The sequence below is a fragment of the Bufo bufo genome, chromosome 5, assembly GCF_905171765.1.
Source record: "Bufo bufo chromosome 5, aBufBuf1.1, whole genome shotgun sequence".
In the NCBI taxonomy this organism is placed as follows: Eukaryota; Metazoa; Chordata; class Amphibia; order Anura; family Bufonidae; genus Bufo; species Bufo bufo.
Genome location: NC_053393.1, coordinates 143,612,884 through 143,638,504, shown reverse-complemented (window position 1 = coordinate 143,638,504; position 25,621 = coordinate 143,612,884). Strand labels below are relative to the sequence as shown.

The window sequence follows — 25,621 nt, the reverse complement described above, 5'->3', positions numbered from 1 at the left end:
ATGCCTGACCTATGCTTACCCAGTAGTGTGTTTGGTCACAGCTTCTCACATTATGCTAGTTAGGCTACATGCACACGACCGTTGTGTGTTTTGCGGTCTGCAAATTGCGGATCCACAAAACACGGATGGCGTCCGTGTGCGTTCCGCAATTTCTGGAACGGCACGGACAGCCATTATTCTAACTGCCTATTCTTGTCCGCAAAATGGACAAGAATAGGACAGGTTATATTTTTTTTGCGGACCACGGAACGGAGCAACGAATGCGGACAGCACACGGAGTGCTGTCCACGTCTTTTGCAGCCCAATTGAAGTGAATGGGTCCACATCCAAGCTGCAAAAACTGCGTCTCGGATGCGGACCAAAACAACGGTCTTGTGCATGAGGCCTTAATGCAATGCTTTTCTGTGGGTGTCTTTATTTAGGGCTATTAAAGGGTTTTCTGAAAGTAGTTTTTTACTGATGACCTATCCTCTGGATCTGAACGGTGGTGGTCAGACACCTGGGAGCCGCAACCGATCAGCTGTTTGAGAAGGCACTGATGATCACAGTTGAGCCGCAGCCTTCTCTCAGCTCACCAAGCACAGCGCCTTACATTGTATACCGGCTGTGCTTGGTATTGTAGCTCCGTCCCATTCCCTGAGCTGTGCCAAGGCCAAGTGACCGATGAACGTGACGTCACATGGCCTAGGCAAAGCTGGAGAAGGCCGCGGCACTACCATGAGCGCCGCTGCCTTCTCAAACAGCAGATCGGCAGGGGTCCCAGGTGTCAGAACACAATCGATCAGATACTGATTACCTATCCAGAGGATAGATCATCATAAAAAAAACTCTTGGAAAACCCTTTTAAGAGAACAATAGAGCTGGCATACTGTAATTCTACACCTACTATTCTGAGAAGGATTACATTGCAGATAAACATTTCCCTATCCTCTCTGAAGGTAAGGATTGGCAGTCAAGTTTAAGTGCCTTTAGTATTATATAAGGCTCCTGGAAGTGTCCCTTTAGCGAAGGGAGTCTGTAGGTCCGCATCTGGTGCATTTGTAGCACCACAGATCCACATACACATAAATAGCTTGATGGGTTAACAAATGATCGTCATTTTGCAGATACAACCAAACACATGTGAGTCCATATTGACCATTATAGTGGTTCAGACTGTCCCTTCATGTACAGTGACACCAGGAGAATGACATAGTAACATAGTAACATAGTACATAAGGCCGAAAAAAGACATTTGTCCATCCAGTTCGGCCTGTCATCCTGCAAGTTGATTCAGAGGAAGGCAAAAAAACCTGTGAGGTAGAAGCCAATTTTCCTCACTTTAGGGGAAAAAAAAAATTCCTTCCCGACTCCAATCAGGCAATCAGAATATCTCCCTGGATCAACGACCCCTCTCTAGTAGGTATAGCCTGTAATATTATTACACTCCAGAAACACATCCAGGCCCCTCTTGAATTCCTTTATTGTACTCACCATCACCACCTCCTCAGGCAGAGAGTCCCATAGTCTCACTGCTCTTACCGTAAAGAATCCTCTTCTATGTTTGTGTACAAACCTTTCCTCCAGACGCAGAGGATGTCCCCTCGTCACAGTCACAGTCCTGGGGATAAATAGATGATGGGATAGATCTCTGTACTGACCCCTGATATATTTATACATAGTAATTAGATCTCCCCTCAGTCGTCTTTTTTCTAACGTGAATAACCCTAATTTTGATAATCTTTCAGGGTACTGTAGTTGCCCCATTCCAGTTATTACTTTAGTTGCCCTCCTCTGGACCCTCTCCAGCTCTGCTATGTCTGCCTTGGTCACTGGAGCCCAGAACTGTACACAGTACTCCATGTGTGGTCTGACTAGTGATTTGTAAAGTGGTAGGACTATGTTCTCATCACGGGCATCTATGCCCCTTTTGATGCAACCCATTATCTTATTGGCCTTGGCAGCCGCTGCCTGACACTGGTTTTTGCAGCTTAGTTTGCTGTTTATTAAAATTCCTAGATCCTTTTCCATGTCAGTGTTACCGAGTGTTTTACCATTTAGTATGTACGGGTGACTTGCATTATTCCTTCCCATGTGCATAACTTTACATTTGTCAGTGTTAAACCTCATCTGCCACTTATCTGCCCAAGCCTCCAATCTATCCAGATCCCTCTGTAGTAGTATACTGTCCTCTTCAGTGTAAATTACTTTACACAGTTTAGTGTCATCTGCGAAAATTGATATTTTACTATGCAAGCCTTCTACAAGATCATTAATAAATATATTGAAGATAATAGGGCCCAATACTGACCCCTGAGGTACTCCACTAGTGACAGTGACCCAATCTGAGTGTGTACCGTTAATAACCACCCTCTGTTTTCTATCCCTCAGCCAGTTACTTACCCACATACAGATGTTTTCTCCCAGTCCGAGCATTCTCATTTTATATACTAACCTTTTATGTGGTACAGTGTCAAATGCTTTGGAGACGAATCTGGTGCAGATCTTTTCTTACAGCGTTCCTATAAGGGATCATTTATCACTTCTTTCCAGATGATGACGTGTGACCAGCTGGCTAAAACAATTGCTCGTTGTTAGATACCACCCAGGGTACGTGGGGACTATCTCTGTATGGAGGTGCCCTCCAGCTTCTCCACGTCCAGCATGGCTTGATTGACAGGGCTCTCTCTATTCAGTGCTATTCTTGCAACCAAAATGATGAAACCCAGACAGATTGCATTACGACACAATTCTGCCCATCAGTCACCATCTGGAAAAATGGATGGTGGATCCATCACCGGGTCAGGATCATGGCTAATCCCAACGGGGAGGGGTTGGTTGGCATTGCATGTGGAAATGTTCTTTCATACATTCATGGTTTCAGACTGCAAAAAAATGCTACAACGTCTATCAAACGCATCAATGCTTTTTATTTTCAATTTGAATAATTTCAAGGCTATAGACACCTTTGGGGACAATTTCTTCTCTACAGCTTTCCATCTCAGTGAAGCCATCAGAGAGCTGCTGTGACTGCTCGATCTGTAGCCCTTGTTCTACCTCCCTGACAGCTCATATACACTCCCTTTAAATGCGTATTCTTGACAATTTGCTACAAGTTTATCTTAAATTCTGGTTTATGAGCTGTCGGGAGTGTGGTTGCACGATGCTTCGAAATATTGATTATATTTCGATACTTTGATGGCCTTTTTGATTCTGTGTGTACATTGTCAGTATTTCAGTACTGAGCTGTCCTATTGTGTAGCTTAGTAGCAGGTCCGACTGAGAGAACATAGAGCGAGGCTTATCTCCCTGTGCCACTTCACAAACGCCACTTCCGATAAATTTTGTAGCAAGTGGCGTTATAACACTCCCTCTTCCGCTTTGCGAAAAGGTGCGTGGTAAGGGAGGGCACAGAGCCTAAAATTAAAGGGGTATATGTTAAGTCATCCCCTATCTACATGATAGGGGATAACTATTAGATCGGTGGGGGTATGTTTTTATTTTATCTTCTGTACATGATTATGGGGGCGCCATCTACTGTTAGCAGCATTTGGAGATCTATTTTACAGGGACCACCATGGGCCATAAACGGAATGGTCTGAAGGGACCTCACTGACTTTTATGGGAAAAGATAATGAGATAACTGTAAAAAAAAAAAAGTGATCTCTACAGAACAGCAGTCTCAATATTATTTAGCTTAGTGGTCATATCAAAAACTACAGATTATATATTTTTTTATATATAAATAACATCACCTGCTGGATAAACAGAGGAAGGACATCCTTGAGTTATTAGAGGAGCAGTGGACCGTGGAGGTATTGCGGAGCTTCCCAGATATAGCTGTGAGTTCAGCACAGAAAGTAGCACAACTATATTTATTGCATAGAGTGTATAAAACACCAAAAATGTTAGATGTGATGGGATACCGCACAGAAGGTAGTTGTGCCAGATGTGGTGCTTCTCGGGCGGACTTAATTCATATGAGGTGGAATTGCCCCAGAATGTGTAGGTTCTGGATGGGTGGTGTTGCATTAATTAATAGTATATTTCATTGTTACTCCATCTTTACTTGGATATATTGCTGACTTATCTGTGATTTGGGGGGGGATCAGTTCACTATCCTTCGGACCTGCATATTACTGAATTAACCCTGTTCCACCTACTAAGAGCTCATGGGCAAATTGCGGTCCGCAATGTATGGGCACGACGGTGGGGCAGCCGCCTGCAGATCGCGGACCCATTCACTTGCACTACTTTTTTGCGGAACGGAACCCCACGGAAGCACTCTGTAGTGCTCCCGTTCTGCACCGCATCTCCGGATTTGCGGACCCATTCAAGTGAATGGGTCCGCATTCGTGATGCAGAATGCACACGGCCGGTGCCCTGTGTATTGCAGACCCGCCGTAACGGTCGTGGGCATGATCCCTAAGGGTGATCTAATCTCTAGAGTAAATTTGCTGATTCGATTAGAGAAGTTTGTGTATTCTAAGAGGGGATGTGCCAATTTTTTTTAGAATATCTGGAGTGCGTGGCTGGATACACCTGGACTGGATCGAAGGAGGTAGCTGGGAATGGGGGTCTGGAGCTGGTAGATAGCTGATGGCCTCTTTCTTGGTGTGCTCTTCTGTAACGTACTTATGTGTAAGATCACTCTGTAAAATGGATATTGTAGTTATGACTTTTTATGATATACTGAGCATTATACGGAGGGAAGGTGCATGCATATCTTGGGGTACAGTAGGGAAGCTGCCTGGATATCCCCTCTGGAATACCGATAGAAAGAAGCCTAATGAATCTTCATGTTTTGAAGTTCAAGTTTGGCGCTCAGGTTTTCTGGCAATTCCGTTACCGCGGGCCATAATGGAATTCTATGACGGCATGCGCCACGGAAACCCATTCTGCTTGGTCATAATAGAAGATTATGGGTCGCACAACGGACCCATCAGGTTTCCGTAATGCAGGAAAGGACTTTTGTTTTTGTCTATGTATGCTATGTTTAAAATCAAAAACTAATAAAAACGGTTTGATCCCAAAAAAATAACATCACCAAAAATTCTAAAAATATGTTTTACATAAAAACATATTTTAATCAGTAGGTCATTTTCTGCTGACATTTTTGCAGGTCTTTATCTCTTTATTAATCATTACAGTAGTTGAGCTTTTGTCTTTGCCTTGAGCCTCCACTCCTCCAATATCTGCATAAACGTGGAGTTAATTTGCTCCCTGTCTGTAAATATTAATGTAACATTTTGTCTTCTCACTTTTTGTTGCATACTTAATTCAGGAGGTAGCATCTGCTGCCCTGGGGCAATAGCAGAAACTAAAACGTGCTGTAATTCATTTCTGAGAAGACAATGCTGACGAGGCGATCTGCCCCCTCCTTGGAATCTTCTTAAAGTTAAGAACCTGTCTAAGAAAGTATCATCAAGCGTCATCTCAGATACTGTAAATGAAACTCGAAAAGCAGCAGTAAATGTCATAAAATAATAATTTAAAAAAATACTCATTCCTTCTCTCCCCTGCCACGTTCAGCATCGGCCTCTGGTCCTCCCTGCCAACGCTGGCTTCAGCAGTACTTTGGGTGGCACCACTGCAGCCAGGAAAACTACACTGGCAGGGAGGACCGGATTATACTCTTATGAATGATATTTACTGCTGCTTCACGTTTTTTCATTTTTCTTGGCCAACCCCCTTTAATGCACTGCTAATACATGGACCTCCCCATTTAGAACCCTCATCTATAAGCCAATTTTTGGATGACCCGGAATATTCATGGAATCTGCAGACTGCCCACTGCTTTAAATGAGTACCTTGTAATGCCCCATTTCCTCTATGGTGGCGCTGCAAAGAAAAACGGAATTCCTGTTCCCAGATTCTCCTACGGATTGCAACTGATTGCTGGGGATCGCTTCAGTAGGACACTTCTGATTGTTTATAGGACATTCTCTATATTTTTGTGGGGCCACAGAGCTACGGATGCTGTCTGTATCTTTTTTGGCCCCATTGAAATGAATGGGTCCGCACCCGTTCTGCAAGATGGATGCAGACCCATTTATACGGTCGTGTCATTGTACCCTGAGGCCTCATTCACGCAGCCAGTGTTCGGTCAGTGATTTCCATCAGCGATGTGTGAATGAGGCCTTATTGTGAGCCAAAACCAGGTGTAAAACGCAGAACAGGTGCAAATCTTTCCATTATACCTTCTCTCTGTCTAGGCTTCACTCCTGGCTTTGTCTCACGATAACTGATGGAAATCACTAACCAAATAACTGAAGTGTGAACTCTCTCTTATTTAGTACGAATGTCTGTAAAAGACTCATGAGTCCTTTCCACATAGATCCCTTTACCCCTTAAAGTAGTTGTCCCATGAAAACAAGTAATCCCTTTCCACAGGATAGGATATAAGGGTCTGATCACTGGGGTCAGAACGTTCTCGAGTACTGGGGCCTGTTCTCCACCATTTGAATGGCTCATTGCTGCTCCATTCAGCTCTATGGGGCTGCTAGAGTTGGCCAAGGTCTTGTCCAGTCCCATAGAGGTGAACGGAGTGGCGGACATGTATGTGGCTCTGCCGTGCCACTCACTTGGGCCTCCGTTCTTGTGATCTGCTGGGGACCCAGTGATCAGACCTCCACCGATCAGACACCTAAGGTACCTTTGCACCAGTAGATGATTGGTACGATTGAGCAACTAACGAGTTGTTTCTTGGTGTAGTGAACATTTCAACAGTGACCCTTTAGACGCACTGATTATGGTTTTCAGAATCGTAATTTCGATCGCATGTTCCATCGTTTGTAAAGAAGACTGTTGCATTTACACAAATGTAATTGTAACCATGCGTATTTTCTTTCAGTTTCCGTTCTGTTTTTGTGGTTTCCGTTTGCGGTCCGTATGCGGAACCATTCATTTCAATGGTTCCGCAAAAAAAACTGAAGTTACTCTGTGTGCATTCCGTTTCCGTTTTCCGTATATCCGTTCCGCTAAAAGATAGAACTTGTCCTATTATTGTCCGCAAATAACGTTCCGTTGCTCCATTCAAGTTAATGGGTCCGCAAAAAATACGGAATGCATCCGGAACACATCCATATGTTATCTGTTTTTTGCGGATTACTGTTTACAAACATTACAGTACATTACACTAATGATTGCAAACTTCCTGTTTCCCTTTGCGATACGCAAAAAAGGATCACATACGGAAACCATACAGAGAGGTTTTTGCGGAAATATGGAACGGAAACACAGCGGAAACAAAAAACGGAACAATGGATCCGTGAAAAACGGACCGCAAAATACATATAGTCGTGTGAAAGAGGCCTTATTCTGTGGGTCAGTACTATTATGGTATTGCTAAATTGATATTATTTAAAGGTGTTGCCCGGGTTCACAGCTGAACCCCGACATAACCCCTTCTTCATCCATTCAGCCCCTATGAGTGGAGCAGAGCAAGGGCTTTTTGTTCAGATCCGGTGATGGGCATGCTCGGGCAGCACTAAAGACTGCCCATAGTGTTAGAAACCTCCGCCTAGCAGTGTGTCAGTGTACAAAACAGCCCTTGCCCTGCACGATGCATGAAATGCTCTGATGATCCACTCATAGGGGCTGAATAGATGAAGAAGGGGTCACGTCCGGGTTCAGCTGTGAACCCGGATAACCCCTTTAACTGTTTTTTGTTGTTGATAGAGCTGACGGTTTTTTAAATATTATAAAAAAAAAAAATTGTAGGATTAGTTGTACTTTTCATTAGTACCATTTTAAGGTACATACAACTTTTTGATCACCTTTTATTCCAATTTTGGGAGGCTGGAAAAGCAATAGCAGCAATTCTGTCATAGTTTTTATTCTTACGGTGCACAGGAGGGATCCGCAGACTGTAGCTGTTGTGAGACTCCCTACCAAGCGCAGAGCAGCGAGTCTGCATGCTTGGAGTTGTAGTTTCACGTAAGTTGGTGTGCCAGAGGTTTCTGATCTGTGGTGTAGTAGGCCACAATACCAAGTCTGCATAGGTTTTCCTGTTTTTACTCACAATAAAGCATAAGTTATAGTTGAAATGGCAATCATTGTGATGTACAGCACGGTGCACCAAGTAAAGGGATTTTATGACGTATTTTTACGTCTTGGTGTCAGAAAAGAGTCAAAGTGTAAACCACGAAAATAGTGTGATCAGGGCCGTACATGGATCTTCCTCTATGACTGATCTGTTGGTAATGATTCCGGCTGATGTATAATGGGATCTGAAAGGTTTTCTTTTTTTCTTTTGACCAGATGGAATAGTGTAGCAGACTTGGGCCTCTTGCACACAGCCGTTCCATGCATTGGGGGATGCAATTTGCTCTCCCCAATGCACGGGCGACGGCCGGGACGGATCGAGCCCCGTTCAACTTGAATGTGTCTGTGATCCCTCCGCACCGTAAAAAAATTAGAACGGGCACGGACAGGAACACCATGGAAGCACTCCGTAGTGAATGGGTCCTGTGCCCATGTATTGCAGACCCGCGGTATGCAGGCCGCAATACGGCAACGGCCGTGTGCAAGAGGCCTTAGGGCTGGGCAATTGACAAAAATGAAAATCGCAATTAATTTAGCACGTAACCTTGATTTTGATTATTGAACAATTATTTGGTGGGGGGGTGACTCGGGGCGTGGCTTGGCAAGACATCATATTTTGAGTTCTACGCTTTAAAAAAAAAAAAGCCTTATGAGGGCTTATTTTTTGTGGGACAAGTTGTACTTTCTAATTTTTTTTTTGGGTTGTTTTTTTATTTTGGGGAAAGGGGGGTTACTTGAATTTTAATATATATATATATATATATATATATATATATATATTTTTTTTTTTACATCAACTTGACTAGAACTGGCAATCATTATATTGCCCACTGTGTTCATTGATGGCTATATATCTATCACTGAACACTTCATTTTCAATATAACAATACAGTGCTGCCCCCGTATCGCTGATCGCATACATGTGCCGCCGCGGCTATGCCATGTTTAACAAAAAAAATTAACCAAAAAAACCCGGCATAGGCAAAGTGCCGTCAGTTAAAGGGGTTTTCCAGGCTTTTAACATTGATGACCTATCCTCGGGATAGGTCCGACATCGGCAGGGGTCCAACACCTGGCACCCCCGCCGTTCAACTGTATGAAGACACGACGCGTGCAGCATGCACATGCCGTCTCCTGTCTCTCTTCCTGCTCGCCGCTGCTATGTCGACAGAGAGCAGGAAGAGAGATGGCACGCATGCACGGGGTGTGCCTTCCCTTCATACAGCTCATCAGTAGGGGTGCCAGGTGTCGGACCCCCGCAGATCTGAATTGATCCTCTGTCCTGAGGATAGGTCATCAATATTAAAAGCCCGGAAAACCCCTTTAATCAGACTGGTCGGTTTAGTTAATTATTATTATTTTCCCGGTTATCTGCCCAGCCCTGAGCAGAGAACCTTTCCCGATAAGGCTCCATGTGAAAGCCATACCATTAATGCTAGAAACCAGATTGGATCCCGTTTTTGCAGTAGCTGTAGCTCAGGGCTAACGTTAGCAATGCAAATAGTCTACCGTTCATTAGAAAAAAGGCAGCAAACAGTAGATACAATGAAGATGTACATTTTCCTGAAAATAATGGGAGCAGTTCTCAGAGCAGTGATAAATGTGACCTGGATTTGCCATTGACGACATTAGTAAGGAATGGCTGGAGCGCTGCGTTCAGGGTATTTTTTGGAAGGCTCAGTTGTATGTCTTGGGGACACTGTCACTGGAGATAACTATTTGTAGAGGAGCGATAGCAGTGGTCTAGGCATGTATGTCCTGGATTGTTAATCCCCGAGTATACTGTTGACAGTCATCCTGCGCTTCTGTGTACTTACTGCCAACATCTACCCTATAGAATACCATATGAATTATGATGATCTGTATATGCATCAATGATTTATATTCAGCCTGCTAAAGAATCGGATTCTACCAATGTAATTTCATCTATCTACAGCTGCCTTTGGTACGGAGGATAAATTATATAAATTCATATAAAGGGGTTGTCTCACTTCAGCAAATGGCATTTATCATGTAGAGAGTAAGTTAATACAAGGCAGTGACTAATGTATAGTGATTGTCCATATTGCTTCCTTTGCTGGCTGGATTCATTTTTCCATCACATTATACACTGCTTGTATCCAGGGAATTACGACCACCCTGCAGTCTAGCAGCGGTGGTCGTGTTTGCACACTCTGGTGGCCAAGACTGTGGGAGTGCACACAGGCCAGCGCTTTTTCCTATAGTGTGCAAGCGCGACCATCGTTGATGGATTGCCAGGTTGGCGTAACCCCCTGCATACGAGCAGTGTATAAAGTGATGGAAAAATTAATCGAACCGAGAAAGGAGACAATATAGACAATCACAGTACATTAGTAAGTGTCTTGTATTAACTTTATCTGCATGATAAATACCATTTGCTGAAGTGAGACAACCCCTTTAAATGAATTAATTCATAACATATATATTTATTACATTTCGGTTATTTAGGGCATCACATCGACTTTTGAGTCTTTCCCATGACCTCAGTGTTTCACTATGGGTTCACGACATGGCTAGGTTTTTTTTGCAATTTTTGCTGTGGAGTCCTTGCCTTATGGAGATACACGTAAGCTTGCATAGGTTTTGCATACTTTTGGCCTACATTCACACAATTGTAAAAAAAAAAAAAATGTTCATAACAAAGTTTTTTTTTTTTAAAACAACCCCTTTCACTTGTATGGGGTCTGTCAGTCCGTGAAATCTGACAAAATAGAACATGACCTCAGATTAGACCCCCGTGAGACCTCAGATCGGACCTTAAAATAAATAATCCTTACCTTATTTCTCCTTATAAGACGCACCTGCCCATAAGATACACCTAGGTTTTCATTAGACATCAGATCAGACCCCCAATGCTAATCGGACCTCAGCTCATAGCCCAATCAGACTCCCAGTGTTAATAAGGCCGTCAATCAGACCTCGGCTCAGACCCCAATGTGAATGACCCCAATTAGACCTCAGATAAGCCCCAGTATAAATAAGAACCCCCATTCAGACCTCAGATCGGACCCTCATGCCGCAGAGCAAATAAAATAAATAAACTTGCCCTCCTGGTTCGGAGGCCGCAGCTTCTAGCATCCAGCTCTTTTCTCCTTCCTGCCACGCGCTGTGCTGTGACCCAATGCGCAAAGTGTGAGGTCGCAGAGCATAGCACAGCTGACGGCAGAGCACCAGGAAGTGCTCATTAATATTCACCCCATAAGACGTGGGGGGGGAGTGCGTGCACCTTATGTGGCGAAAAATCCAGTACGTTGTTTGCTCCAGATGACGCAGCCACTCTTCAGATCCAGGACTCGCTGCTCTTCTTCTGGCCCGTGCTGCGCTGTGACCTGACGTTGGACAGGATCTGGTCATAGGGCGCACCTACCTGACGCTGGATGCAGGTTCAGTCAATACCTGTACGTTTATCATTATTTCTTAGTCCCTATATGTATTTTTTATCTGAATAAACGCTTTAGAAACCGCTTTAATTCAAATTGATAAAAGATTTAGCCTCATCCAGATGCTAGACTTTCTCTAAACAGGCACTAAATCGAGGAGTGGGGGGATAGAGAAGAGGAGCAGACCCTATAGCTGCAACCTCCATAGCTGAGCTCAGTTTGTTAAAAAAAAAACACATAAAAAAGCAGTGATGCCAGAGTATAGCAAGATGCGTTATCAGGAGAACATAAAAAGACACTAGAGGAACTGGTAGTAGTGCCCGCTAATCACACTGTAGGAAGCTAGGGTACATTCATTCTGTCCACCAGATATTTGGCATTTCAGAAGCAGCAGAGCACCATACTTCTTCTTTTGCCCGCAGACCAGGCACACCCTGAAATCTGCATTGATTTTTTATTTATTTTTTAACCATGTAAATTGCCCCACTAAAATCTGTGACGATTCCGTGACGTGAGAACATACCCCTAGGCCCCTTTCACACAAGCGAGTTTTCCGCGCGGGTGCAATGCGTGACGTGAATGCATAGCACCTGCACTGAATCCCAACCCATTCATATCAATGGGTCTGTGTACATGAGCGTTTTTTTTTTCCACGCATCAGTTCTGCGTTGCGTGAAAACGCAGCATGTTCTATATTCTGCTTTTTTCACGCAGCCCTGGACCCCATGGAAGTGAATGGGACTTCAGTGAAAAACACATCACATCTGGAAGCAAGTGCAGGTGCGGATGCGTTTTTCACTGATGGTTGCTAAGAGATGTGGTTTGTAAACCTTCAGTTTTTTATCATGCGCGCGAAAAACGCATCAAAACGCATTGCACTCGCAGAAGAAACTGAACAACTGAACGCAATTGCAGACAAAACTGACTGAACTTGCTTGCAAAATGAAGCTCCCGTTCCCCCACATCCCAAAGATGCTCTATTGGGTTGAGATCTGGTGACTGTGGGGGCCATTTTAGTACAGTGAACTCCTTGTCATGTTCAAGAAACCAATTTGAAATGATTCGAGCTTTGTGACATGGTGCATTATCCTGCTGGAAGTAGCCATCAGAGGATGGATACATGTTCTCATTCTGTTTATGCCAAATTCGGACTCTACCATTTGAATGTCTCAACAGAAATCGAGACTCATCAGACCAGGCAACATTTTTCCAGTCTTCAACAGTCCAATTTTGGTGAGCTTGTGCAAATTGTAGCCTCTTTTTCCTATTTGTAGTGGAGATGAGTGGTACCTGGTGGGGTCTTCTGCTGTTGTAGCCCATCCGCCTCAAGGTTGTGCGTGTTGTGGCTTCACAAATGCTTTGCTGCATACTTCGGTTGTAACGAGTGGTTATTTCAGTCAACGTTGCTCTTCTATCAGCTTGAATCAGTCGGCCCATTCTCCTCTGACCTCTAGCATCCACAAGGCATTTTTGCCCACAGGACTGCCGCATACTGGATGTTTTTCCCTTTTCACACCATTCTTTGTAAACCCTAGAAATGGTTGTGCGGGAAAATCCCAGTAACTGAGCAGATTGTGAAATACTCAGACCGGCCCGTCTGGCACCAACAACCATGCCACGCTCAAAATTGCTTAAATCACCTTTCTTTCCCATTCTGACATTCCGTTTGGAGTTCAGGAGATTGTCTTGACCAGGACCACACCCCTAAATGCATTGAAGCAACTGCCATGTGATTGGTTGACAAGATAATTGCATTAATGAGAAATAGAACAGGTGTTCCTAATAATTCTTTAGGTGAGTGTATATACACACACACTTCAGAAAGCTCCACATATGGGGTTTATCCCTATTCAGTGGGATACATTGTAGCAATCTTTTGGAGGTATTTGCCCGGGGCCCTTCGAAGGAAGGCTCTTAGGCCTCTTTCACACGGGCGTTGCGGGAAAATGTGCGGGTGCGTTATGGGAACACCCGCGATTTTTCCGCGTGAGTGCAAAACATTGTAATGCGTTTTGCACTCGCGTGAGAAAAATCGCGCATGTTTGGTACCCAAACCCGAACTTCTTCACAGAAGTTCGGGCTTGGGATCAGTGTTCTGTAGATTGTATTATTTCCCCTTATAACATGGTTATAAGGGAAAATAATAGCATTCTGAATACAGAATGCATAGTAAACTAGCGCTGGAGGGGTTAAAAAAAAAATTATAATAATTTATCTCACCTTAGTCCACTTGATAGCGCAGCCCGGCATCTCCTTCTGTATTCTTTCTTCAGGACCTGGGTAAAGGACCTGTGGTGACGTCACTCCGGTCGTCACATGGTCCATCACATGATCTTTTACCATGGTGATCAGGTCTCCATTCCGATCGTCTCCTAGCAACCGTGCGTGAAAATCGCACCGCATCCGCACTTGCTTGCGGATGCTTGCGATTTTCACGCAACCCCATTCACTTCTATGGGGCCGAAAAACGCAGAATATAGAGCATGCTGCGATTTTCACGCAACGCACAAGTGATGCGTGAAAATCACTGCTCATGTGAACAGCCCCATAGAAATGAATGGGTCGGTATTCAGTGCGGGTGCAATGTGATCACCTCACGCATGGCATCCGCGCGGAATACTCGCCCGTGTGAAAGGGGCCTTAATGTAATGTGAATGTAGCCTAGACAATGAAGGTTCCTCTTCCATGATTACAAGCCGGAATCTTAAAATGCTTGAGAAATTGAGGATTCCCCATTGTTCAATTTGTTGTGCAATCATCTGTTATCACTAAAGATGACAGCCATTGGGTTATTTCTCCTGCTTAACGCTACAAATAATAGCGCTCCTTGCAATCAGTGATTCATGTCCTCCTGACTGAGAGGCGCTCGCTGTAAGGGTTTATTATTTAATGCCGACAGTCGCTGGCTGTGTACTGAGGGGCAGAACTGCATGCAGTCAGTCAGTGTTTCACCTTTTAAAGGCTATGAACACCTTTTGGGGCAATTTTTTTTATGATTGATTGCGGTTTTGCTCATTTTGGCAAAAAATCTTTTTTCTCAATTGGTCTTCATTAAAAGTTTTCAGCCGTTTTTGTCATAAAGGGTTACGTTTTAGCCTAGCTGTGAGCATCTCACTTTCACTTTGGTTCAGAGCTGAACCCGTCCATACCCAAGGCAGCCCCCTGATATGAGCACAGGAGCATTTCATGCGATCCTGTGCAGGGCCAGGGCTTTTGGAGACCCCGGTACATCACCAGAATTCTATAAAATGCCTTTTCTCTGCACGATTCGGTGCAGGGCAAAGGAGAGCATCGGAGCATGAAATGCTCTGATGCTCATATTGGGGGGCTGCCTGGGTGAAATTGTGGGTATGTGCGGGTTCAGCTCTGAACCCGGACAACCCCTTTAAGTCCCTATCTCTGAACTCCCTGACGGCTCATAAGCCCTTATTTAAGCCATATTCCTATCAGTTTGGTAAGAATTGAGCTATAAATATTTCTATAGAACCACCATATTGTGCAGCGCTTTACACTTCAGAGGGTTCGTGTACAAATCAGAATAGACATTTCAGAATTACAGTCTAATATACAATAAAAACACTAGGAGTGAAGGTCCTGCTCTCAAGAGCTTACAGTCTATGAGGAGACATATTGAGTGTTTATGTGCTGTTAGTATTCAGAGAAAAGACTTAGCATGAGCCGTCAGCTAGCTACTAGAGAATCTCAACGCTGTACAGAAAAAGGGGTTGAAATTTTTTAATAAAGACCAATTGAATAAATGATTTTTAACTCAAAATGAGTGCAATGCAATAATAATACAAAAATTGCCTTCAAAGGTGTCAATAGCCTTTAATTACTATGCAGACAAAAAGTACATATTAGCAAATTAGCAGTTTGTCTGGGTCGTCTATTTTCATATACCGGTATTTATTTCCTTTGCTTATCGTGCTGACCTATTCCACAGCGCTTTACAGACTCGCTATCTCCATTCCCTATCGATATATCAAACTCCATGCGTTTGTTGCCCTTATTCAGTTTTGAACCCATGAACTGCAGGGCACCAGTGCTAACCACTGGTCCACCGTGCGGCCCGTGTTACCACTGTGTTTGTCTGTTTTGTTTTTTTTGTCTATTTCTTACTTCTGAAATCCAAGATCATTTGATTATATAACAATTCTCTAAGCTATAATGGTAGTTGCATTTGAAGTAAGCCAACAGTAACAGTTGGGAGGGTAGAACAGACAATAAAGCTGCCATCTTCTAGACAAGTACTGTTATCAGGCTCAAAGGTATTTTGATTATCTGGATGGATATTAGGCTACTTTCACACTTGCGTTTAGTGCGGATCCGTCATGGATCTGCACAAACGCTTCCGTTCAGATAATACAACCGTCTGCATCCGTTCAGAGCGGATCCGTTTGTATTATCTGTAACATAGCTAAAACGGATCCGTCTTGAACACCAAAGTCAATGGGGGACGGATCCGTTTTCTATTGTGCCAGATTGTGTCAGTGAAAACTGATCCGTCCCCATTGACTTACATTGTGTGTCAGAACGGATCCGTTTGGCTCAGTTTCGTCAGACGGACACCAAAACGCTGCAAGCAGCGTTTTGGTGTCCGCCTCCAAAGCAGAATGGAGACGGAACGGAGGCAAACTGATGTATTCTGTGCGGATCCTTATCCATTCAGAATGCATTAGGGCAAAACTGATCCGTTTTGGACCGCTTGTGAGAGCGGTCCAAACGGAAACCAAAACGTCAGTGTGAAAGTGGCCTAAGGCCTCATGCACACGACAGTATTTTTTCACGGTCTGCAAAACGGGGTTCCGTGATCCGTTTCCGTTTTTGTTTCCGTGTGTCTTCCTTGATTTTTTAAGGATCACCAGACATGAAAAGTGAAAAAAAAATCTAAGTCAAGTTTGCCTTGCAAATGATAGGAAAAAAACGGACACGGATCAGGGACGCGGATGACAATCTTGTGTGCCTCCGTGTTTTTTCACGGACCCATTGACTTGAATGGGTCCGCGAACCGTTGTCCGTGAAAAAAATAGGACAGGTCATATTTTTTTGACTGACTGCAAACACGGATCACGGACTCGGATGACAAACGGTGCATTATCCGAGTTTTCAACGGAATAACGGAAAACGGAACAACGGACACGGAACACAACAACGGTCGTGTGCATGAGGCCTAACTGTAAAAAACCACAGCAGTGAGAAATAATACTGCCGTCACTACTAAGAAATAGCTTAAAAGGGGCTGCCTCACCTCAGTCATTGTAGACATTTCACTAGGATATACCACCAACTTCAGATAGGTATTCTATATCTCCAGAATGTGACCCCCGAAGTTAACAGAGCACAGCCACGCATGCGCGGCCACCCTCCATTCATTTCTATGGGAGTTTCAAAAATAGCCAAATGCTGTCTTGGCTATTTCCAGCGGTCTGATAGTTGAGTGGAGCGGTGGCCGCGCTTCCGTGGTGCACTCCCCATACATTTGAGACTTCCAAAATTAGCCGATCGCACTCACTCCCTATTTTTTAGAACTCCCATAGAAATAAACGGAGAGCACATAGCACGTGTGGTGCGCTCTCCTTCACTTAAAGGGGCGGTTCTGAAGATATGTGCTGCTCCCAACTGTGGGATCCACGCCTAGCTGACATTGGTGGCATATCCTAGTGATATCATCATCTGAGATGATAAAACCCCTCCAAGCACTTCTGATGAGGAATTTGAAGTGCCTTCACCTTTTTTGTACCCCAAGATGCATTCTTCATTCTCCTCAAAGTTGATGGCTGTTTGATACTTGTCTTGCAGAAGTGTTAGAAGCAGATGCATTGTGCTCCTGGTGTAACAAGGCAAAGTGAGGCAGGTTTGAAACTTCTACTATAGAGACGGGCCTTAGGACTGTGTATGAGGTCTGTTCATGGGCTTTGTATGGTGTTCCACATTTGCTTCAACGGAGATGAGCTACAATACCATATAATAATTTAATAACTCACACAGGCGCACCCTTCAGCTAGGGAACCCTAGGGGGTACTGTATGTAAGACAGTGTAAAGTAACACTGGCCTTCCTCACCCGCTCCTTGTTACCATAGATTGATTATTTAATCCCATTCACATTAGCGTTTTCCATCATAGGATCTCAATAGCGGAAGAAAACGCTTCAGTTTTGTCCCCATTCATTGTCAATGGGGACAAAACGGCAGCAAAATGCATTCCATTCCGTTTGGTTGCGCTCCCATATCGGATAGAATAACGCTTAAAAAACGTTTTTCTGTCCGCGTTGTGGTGCAGAGCAAGTCGGATCCGTCCTGGCACACAATGTAAGTCAAAGGGGACAGATCCGTTTTCTCTGACACAATAGAAAACGGATTTGTCCCCTATTGACTTTCAATGGTGTTCATGGCTGATCCGTCATGGCTATAGAAGACATAATACAACCGGATCCATTCATGACGGATGCATTCGGTTGTATTATAGTAACGGAAGCGTTTTTGCAGATCCATGACGGATCCGCAAAACATTAATAATGTGAAAGTAGACTTTGCTCTATTTCAGGAAGTATTTGCCTTGATAATAGGGAACAATAAGGAACCCCTACAAGGCACAGGTATAACAACCAGTAGGCACAGACTTGCATGTACATAATAATATAGACAAATCACATGTAAGAAAGCACAATATAATCAAATACCATCTAAAGTGTGACCAGGTGAGGGCGGTATAAATAATAATAAAAAAGAAACAAAAAAGCAGCGCCTTGTAGTGTCCAAGGTCAATGGGAGGAGGGATAACCCCCTTTGTCGCTGCAGCAAATGGCTTTGTGTTTTGCTCTGTAATGTTTCACAGGGCTTGCTCTGCCTAGCTAACATATAGAGGGGATGGATACTGCAAAGAGAAAAGTGTGGCAAGTGGTTAAAGCCCAAAGAAATATTACAGAGCACATGCTTGGATTGGTTAGAAATCCCAGCAGGAAGTTGAGGAAAACAGTAAGTTCTGCTTGTAAACATCCTGCCAGGATGCAGTGAGGCCGATAAAGGGGGAAGGAAAGTGCTGACATGAAAAGCAGGTATTTGGGGCAAAAATGTGTAGTGTTTGGTACTTTGGGTAGAAACTGACTGGAGACCTCTTTAAAGGGAACCTGTCATGTGGATATTTGATTATAATCTAACTAATTATATGCAATCATTAACTACTAAAAAGTACCTTAGATGTATTCACTTACTGGTGTGACAGATGGTTACCTCATAATATACACACAAAGATGCCGCATGCCACATGCTAATGAGCTGATTGGAGTCCAGCGTGATGTCATTGAGTCCAGCGTATATTTAATTCAGAGCTATAGCCACTCCCCTGCCCACCTGCTGCTGGTTCATATGGAAAATAACTGTCAATCAGCAGCAGGTAGGCAGGGAGAGTCAGCAGCTCAGGAATATTCAGGACTCATCATTATCAGCTGGAGCTTTTCAATACAAGATGTTGGCAGATTGACTGGGTCAATTAAAGAAAGTGACCCAGCATTGTGCTAAGAGAATCAATCACTTATTTATGTTGCCCTTAGTTAGGACACCATAAAACTGGTGACAGGTTCCCTTTAATGTTAGACTTTTTTTTTTTTTTTTTGCTTACTGTAAGATTTTCAGTTCTCTTGACAGATCTTACCTAAATGACAATGTATAATTTATATTTAAAAAAAAAGTCTTTCTTTCTTTCCAGGCTTTAGAAAAGCATCCCAATTCACCGATGACCGCAAAGCAGATCTTGGAAGTCATCCAGAAAGAAGGGTTAAAAGAAACCAGGTCAGCGCTGCATTGTTATTTTCTCTTAGCTGGGTTAAAGGGAATCTGTCAGCAGTTTCATGTTGCTGGTTCTAACAGCTCCAGCGCATGCCAGTGAGTCCTGATATTCGCAAACTCTTGGCTTTCTCCACCCCCTGACAGTTCTCCTTTTCCAACTGAATAAGCAGGGGGCGGAGCAAACCAGGAGCTCATGAATATTCTGGACTCCTCTGCATGCGGTCAAGCTGTTCGATTTTAGCAAAACGGCTGGGTCCACTAAAGAAAGTGAGCCAGCATTTTGCTAACGGGTTCTGCCACTAGTTTATGTTTGCCTTAGTTAGGACACCATGAAACTGATAACGGATTCCCTTTAAGCGTATATTGTGTGACTCCAGAATTTTATCAGAAGAGAAAAGTTGGGCGGCTGCCATGGACATCAGGACGCTGTGCTGTTCTAACGATGTGCAGCACATCAGAAGAATGTTTGTACAACTGCAGATGTTGCTTGTTCTTGTCAGCTCATGTTACATGCTCGCAGGAAATTAGCATAGTGCGTTATTAATGGTAGCTGGACAAAGAGAATGACTAAACAACGCCACCGTACCTCTAGGGGTTTATGAGGATGACTTCGGAAACTCCAAAGGGGCACTTTATAAAATATACTGTAGGTTTTAATTGTTAACTGTTCATATGTAGACACTCTTTCATCCTTGTCAACATCCAGTGTATTTGGAAAGTCTTCAGACTCTCACTTTTTTTTTTTTTTGTTATGTTGCGGCCTTGTGCTAAAATAAAATAAAAAATTTTAAATTTTTTCCCCCCTCATCATTCTGCATTCAGTACCCTATAATGACAAAGTGAAAGCGGAATGTTCAAAATCTTTGCTAATTTATTGAAAAAATAAAAATAAAATCTTGCACTGACATAAGTATTCAGACCCTTTAGTCAGTACTTAGTTGAAGCATACTTGGCAGCCATTACAGCCTCCAGTCTTCTTGGTTATGATGCCACAACTTTCTGCCCTTCTTCTCTGCAGATCCTCTCAAGCTCTGTCAGGTTGGATGGGGACCATCGATGGACAGCCATTTTCAGGTCTCTCCAGAGATGTTTGATTCGGTTCAATTCAGGGCTCTGGCTGGGACACTCAAGGACATTCACAGAGTTGTCCATAAGCCAATTCTGTGTTATCCTGGCTGTGTGCTTAGGGTCATTGTCTTTTTGGAAGCTAAACCTTTGGCCCAGTTTGTGGACCAGAGCACACTGGATCAGGTTTTCAGGAAGAATGTCTCTGTTCTTTGCTCCATTTAGCTTTCCCAACAACCCTGACCAATCTCCCTGTGCCAGCTTCAGAAAAATACTCCTATAGCATGATGTTGCCACCACCATGCTTCACTGTAGGGATGGTATTGGGCAGGGCCCGGTCTCCTCCAAACATGGGGCTTAGAATTGAGGCCAAAAAGTTCAATCTTAGTTTCATCAGACCAGAGAATCTTGTTTCTCACAGCCTGAGAAACAAGGTGCTTTGTTTGTCTTTTTCTGTGAAGAGGCTTCTTTCTGGCCACTCTGCCATAAAGCCCAGATTGGTGGAGTGCTGTAGTGGTTGACCTTCGGGAAGTTTCTCCCATCTTCACACAGAATTTTTGGAGCTCAGCCAGAATGACCATTGGGTTCTTGGTTACTTCCTGATTACTTAGTTTGGCGGGGTGACCAGCACTAGGGAGATTCCTGGTTATTCCAAACTTCTCCCATTTAAGAATTTTGGAGGTCACTGTGCTCCTGGGAGTTTTCAATGCAGCAGAAATGTTTTGCCCTCTTCTCCAGATCTGTGCCTCCACACAATTCTGTCTCGGATCTCTACAGGCTGTCCTGTCCTGCTCATGGCTTGGTTTTTGCTCTGATACACATTGCCAGCTGTGTGACGTTATATAGATAGGGCTGTGACTTTCCAAATCATGTCCAATGAATGCACCACAGGTGGAGTCCAAACAAGTTGTAGAAATATCTTAAAGATAATCAAGAGAAATGGGAGCCCCCCAGAACTAAATTTCAAGTGTCATAGCTAAGGTTCTGAGTACTTGTCTATGTGAAATTTTTAGTTTTTCCTTTTTAATAAATTTGCAAGCATTTCTAAAATTCTGTTTTTAGTTTCTCATTATGGAGTATTGATTGCAGATTGATGGGGAAAACTAGATTTTATTTTTCTTAGTTCAAGGCTGCCACATAACAAAATGTAAAAAAAAAAGTAGAGTCTGAAGACTTTCCGAGCGCACTGCATTTTAGGCCAGTGAGCCTGTTAAAAAAATAAAACTCTGTGCATACAATGACCGCCACAGTAACGACAGGTCTTCTATTAAATGTTTAATGCAAAAAGCAGATCATAACAGTAGATGTAATTCATGAAAAATACATTAACTTTTCATTCCATAGTACACATAGCACCCCCTCCCAGTTTTCTTTTTTAATCGGTCTTTTTTGTTACTTGACAAGCTTTAAATGATGCAAATGTGGCCATTGTGCTTAGGCTACTTTCACACTTGCGGCATAGTGAGACGGCAAGCAGTTCCGTCGCTGGAACTGCCTGCCAGATCCGGCAAAACGTATGCCAACTGATGGCATTTGTAAGACTGATCAGTCTGAAAAATGTCCGATCAGTCAGAAAAATGCATTGAAATGCCAGATCTGTCTTTCCGGTGTCATCCGGCAAAATGGATCCGGCATTTATTTTTTTCACCTTTTTTTTCGGTCTGCACGCAAGGACGGATCCGGCATTCCGCTATTTTGAATGCCGGATCTGGCACTAATACATTCCTATGGAAAAAAATTCCGGATCCGGCATTCAGGCAAGTCTTCAGTTTTTGGGCCGGAGATAAAACCGTAGCATTCATTCCTATGAGACTGACATTGAGGCTCCCATAGGAATACATAGAGAAACTGACTTGCTGTCCACACATAAGATGTTGTGATATGGAAAGTCTGGTTGCTGGTCACATGACACAGCTGAGGATCAGAAGGGAGGGGATAACTCACAAATACAGACACTGGTAAGAAGCTTATATTCACTGCAGATTACATCATGTATTTTTCTACCAGGTCGCAGGTCAGAGAATAACATTTTTTGACCTCAGGATAGGTCATCAATATCAGATCGGCTGGGGTCCGACACCCAGCTGATCAGCTGTTTGAAGAGAAGGCGCTCGCCGTGCCAGCGCTGCCTCCCCTTCATTGTTTACCTGCTCGCCGTTGCATCTGCAGCGGTAATTACACCCAAGCCGTCCCATTCATTTCAATTGTACGGATCGCTTCTATACAAGTGTATAGAAACGATCCGTACCATTGAAATGAATGGGGCGGCTAGGGTGTAATTACACCTGCTCACCGCTGCAGATGCAACGGCGAGCAGGTAAACAATGAAGAGGAGGCAGCGCTGGCACGGCGCGCGCCTTCTCTTAAAACAGCTGATCGGCGTGGGTGTCGGGTGTCGGACCCCAGCCGATCTGATATTGATGACTTGGGCTCCATTCACACGTCCGCAATTTCGTTCCGCATTTTGTGGAACGGAATTGCGGACCCGAACTTCCGTTCCGCAAAAAAATAGAACATGTCCTATTCTTGTCCGCAATTGCGGACAAGAACAGGCATATTCTATTAGTGCCGGCAATGTGCGGTCCGCAAAATGCGGAACGCACATTGCAGCTGTCCGTGTTTTTCGTATCCGTGAATACGCAAAACACTTTGCGGATGTGTAAATGGAGCCTTAGTCTGAGGATAGGTCATCAATAAATATAACTTGGACAACCCCTTTAACCAGTATTGATCACAGAGTCTAAGAGAGACTTTCACCCTCATAAGTGCCCCCACAATGCTGGCATGGGATGCAGATGTGTTGCCATGGGAACTGAAAGCCTAATGAATGCTAAGCCCCCTGGTCTGCTATCTTTGTTCATCTATTAGTCCCTGAAGGTACAGAAGTTTTGCAGTGTACTGCATAAAGCCTCATGCAGACGTCCATGGAACACGGTCCGTGAGATACCGGACTGGCATTGCAGGTGCGCACGGCGTCATTGGTTGCTATGACGCCGTGCGCTTCATGCCGCCGTGCTGTACAGTAATACACTCGTATAGATCATACGAGTGTATTACTGTACTGCGGCTGCACAAAGCGCACGGCGTCATAGCAACCAATAACGCCGTGCGCACCTGCAATGCCAGTCCGGTATCTCAGTAATTATGTGTACCCCAAAATGGTGGTAGAAAACAGTCCTTCACATGGCTATGTTGAAAAAAAGGCAGTTATAACTTTCCTAATGTGACAACATAAAACAAAAAAAATTGCTGTCCTTAAAGGAGTATTGCCTCTTCAGCAAATAGCATTTATTATGTAGAGAAAATTAATGCAATGCATTATCCCTATAGTGCATAGCATTTTAATGGCAATGCTATTCTTACATTGACCAGCAGGCTGTGCCAGAGAGGCGCAGCCTGCTGGAAATTACTGAAGGCTGGTCTGGGGCCTACATCAGACCCCAGGCAGCCTTCACACACATCGGCACCCCGCGATCACATTTGCGGGGTGCCGATGGAAGACAGAGGGAGTCCGCTCCCTCTGTCAGCACTTTACATGCGGCGGGTGCCATTGCCTGCGGCATGTAAAGTGTTAAACAGCCCGGATCGGCACTCCTGCAGGTCCGGGCTGTTAGAGCAGGGCCTCGGCTCTCATGTGAGACCCGTGAAAAAAGCTGTGCCCAGCCTAAGGCCCCTTAGTGTCCGCCGTAAATACACGTATGCGTGGTCACTCAGGGGTTAAAGAAATTTTTTAACAAACGCCATAAAATCCTGCAGTTTTTGCATTGGCCACTAATCCTGATAATAGGCGCCTCTTCTTGGCCTGTCCAGATCACTTTACTGCAGATATCGCTTATCATTACAGCCTCATTACATCGCCTCTGTGTACAGACATCACAGGATTCACCCCCTTCAGCCCACTGTGTCTATGGCCGTGTGGCTGCTGTGTAGCAATCGTTTTCAGGCATCTCAAACTCGCGGCCCTCCAGCTGTTGTAAAACTACAACTCCCACAATGCCCTGCTGTAGGCTGATACCTGTAGGCTGTCCGGGCATGCTGGGAGTTGTAGTTTTGCAACAGCTGGAAGGCCGCAAGTTTGAGATGCCTGGTTTAAATGCTTTCCTCAGGCAAGATGGTCTCCCCCATAATCATGTTAAGGAAATATAATTTAAAAAATCTACAATACGAAAATTAAAACAGATTAGGAAAAAAGATGGGTGTCAGTATCTGGATTTAACTGGCAGAAAAAAAAACTCGGTGACACGTTTCCTTTAACTTCTCCACAGATGTGTTTTTGAAGAGTTTACAAGTTAGTTTACTAGAATCGGCAGCAGAGATCCACGGGGGATAATGTAAATGTCAGTAAAATTAGTGGCATATTGATAATGATGGATCATCTGCTATAAACTCCTGCTGTGCAGGGACTTCTTTTCTGTATCTATAAATTTTAATACAACTCATGATCTGCTATGACTTACGGTTGTGAGAATACTCCAGGACCTGCACCGTTATAATTAGCTAGTTTTATTGTCAAGAAGAGTAACAATCCGAATCCCATTGTCAGGAATTCATCCTCGGAGCTGTGCAGTGTATTTAGAGTACTAGAGAACAGTGGTGTTATTCCTAGATGTGAAATCTGAATCAGCAGAATGGTTATATTGTGTGTGCAGCATTCTAAAGTTAATACAAGAAATAGAAAGTCAATTATTAATGCCCTAAGGTGGTGCAAAAACACATATTCTCGGCTTCAATTAGTAACTGTATCGTTCCAGGCATTCTTGGAACTGTTGTGGGAATGTGCGAGGGAAGACCAGTTTGTACATAAGCGATTTGATAGCAATTAGATAATACTAGCAGACATATTTACACAATGTCATAATGCAGACCGTAAGTGAAAGGCTATGTCCAAATCTCATTTGGTGTATGCACATTGAAAGCATCTGAGGCTGTAGCCAGATGGGTCCAAAGAACCCTATGGGCCTGAAATGGCAAAATAGCATCCACCGTTCATTCTTTTATATACGCTGTATAGAAAAGTGTAGCTTGCTGTGCTTTTCTGTACTATAACCACAAAATAAACATTTTTTTTCTGTTACCGTGTTGCTTATGGACAATATAGCAAAGCATTTTCAGTTTGCCATTTCCTCAGTTTGAAGTGTAATTAAGAAATGACAGTTAACAGGAACAGTGGAGGTCAAGAGAAGGCCTGGAAGACCAAGAAAAATGTCAGACAGCTGCTCATGGGATTGTGAGAAAGGCAAATCAGAACCCTCGCTTGACTGTAAAAAACATTCAGGAAGATTTAGCAGAAGAAAAGCTCTCCTGCAATCTAACCACAAAACTCAGTCTCAGAAGTTTGCAAAAGA

At 43.8% G+C, this 25,621-nt stretch overlaps 1 protein-coding gene across 2 annotated transcripts in view; it reads left to right on the top strand.

Moving 5' to 3' along the window:
- The window catches only part of ASXL3 (ASXL transcriptional regulator 3), a 164,266-nt gene that overhangs the window by 15,497 nt on the left and 123,148 nt on the right, over positions 1 to 25,621 (top strand). The window contains exons 2-3 of one of the 2 annotated variants that reach the window (XM_040432533.1): positions 19,132 to 19,214; positions 19,476 to 19,478. In XM_040432533.1, the coding sequence (XP_040288467.1) occupies positions 19,132 to 19,214; positions 19,476 to 19,478 (86 nt within the window). The remainder of the gene's footprint in view (positions 1 to 19,131; positions 19,215 to 19,475; positions 19,479 to 25,621) is intronic. The other variant, XM_040432534.1, reaches the window with a different exon arrangement.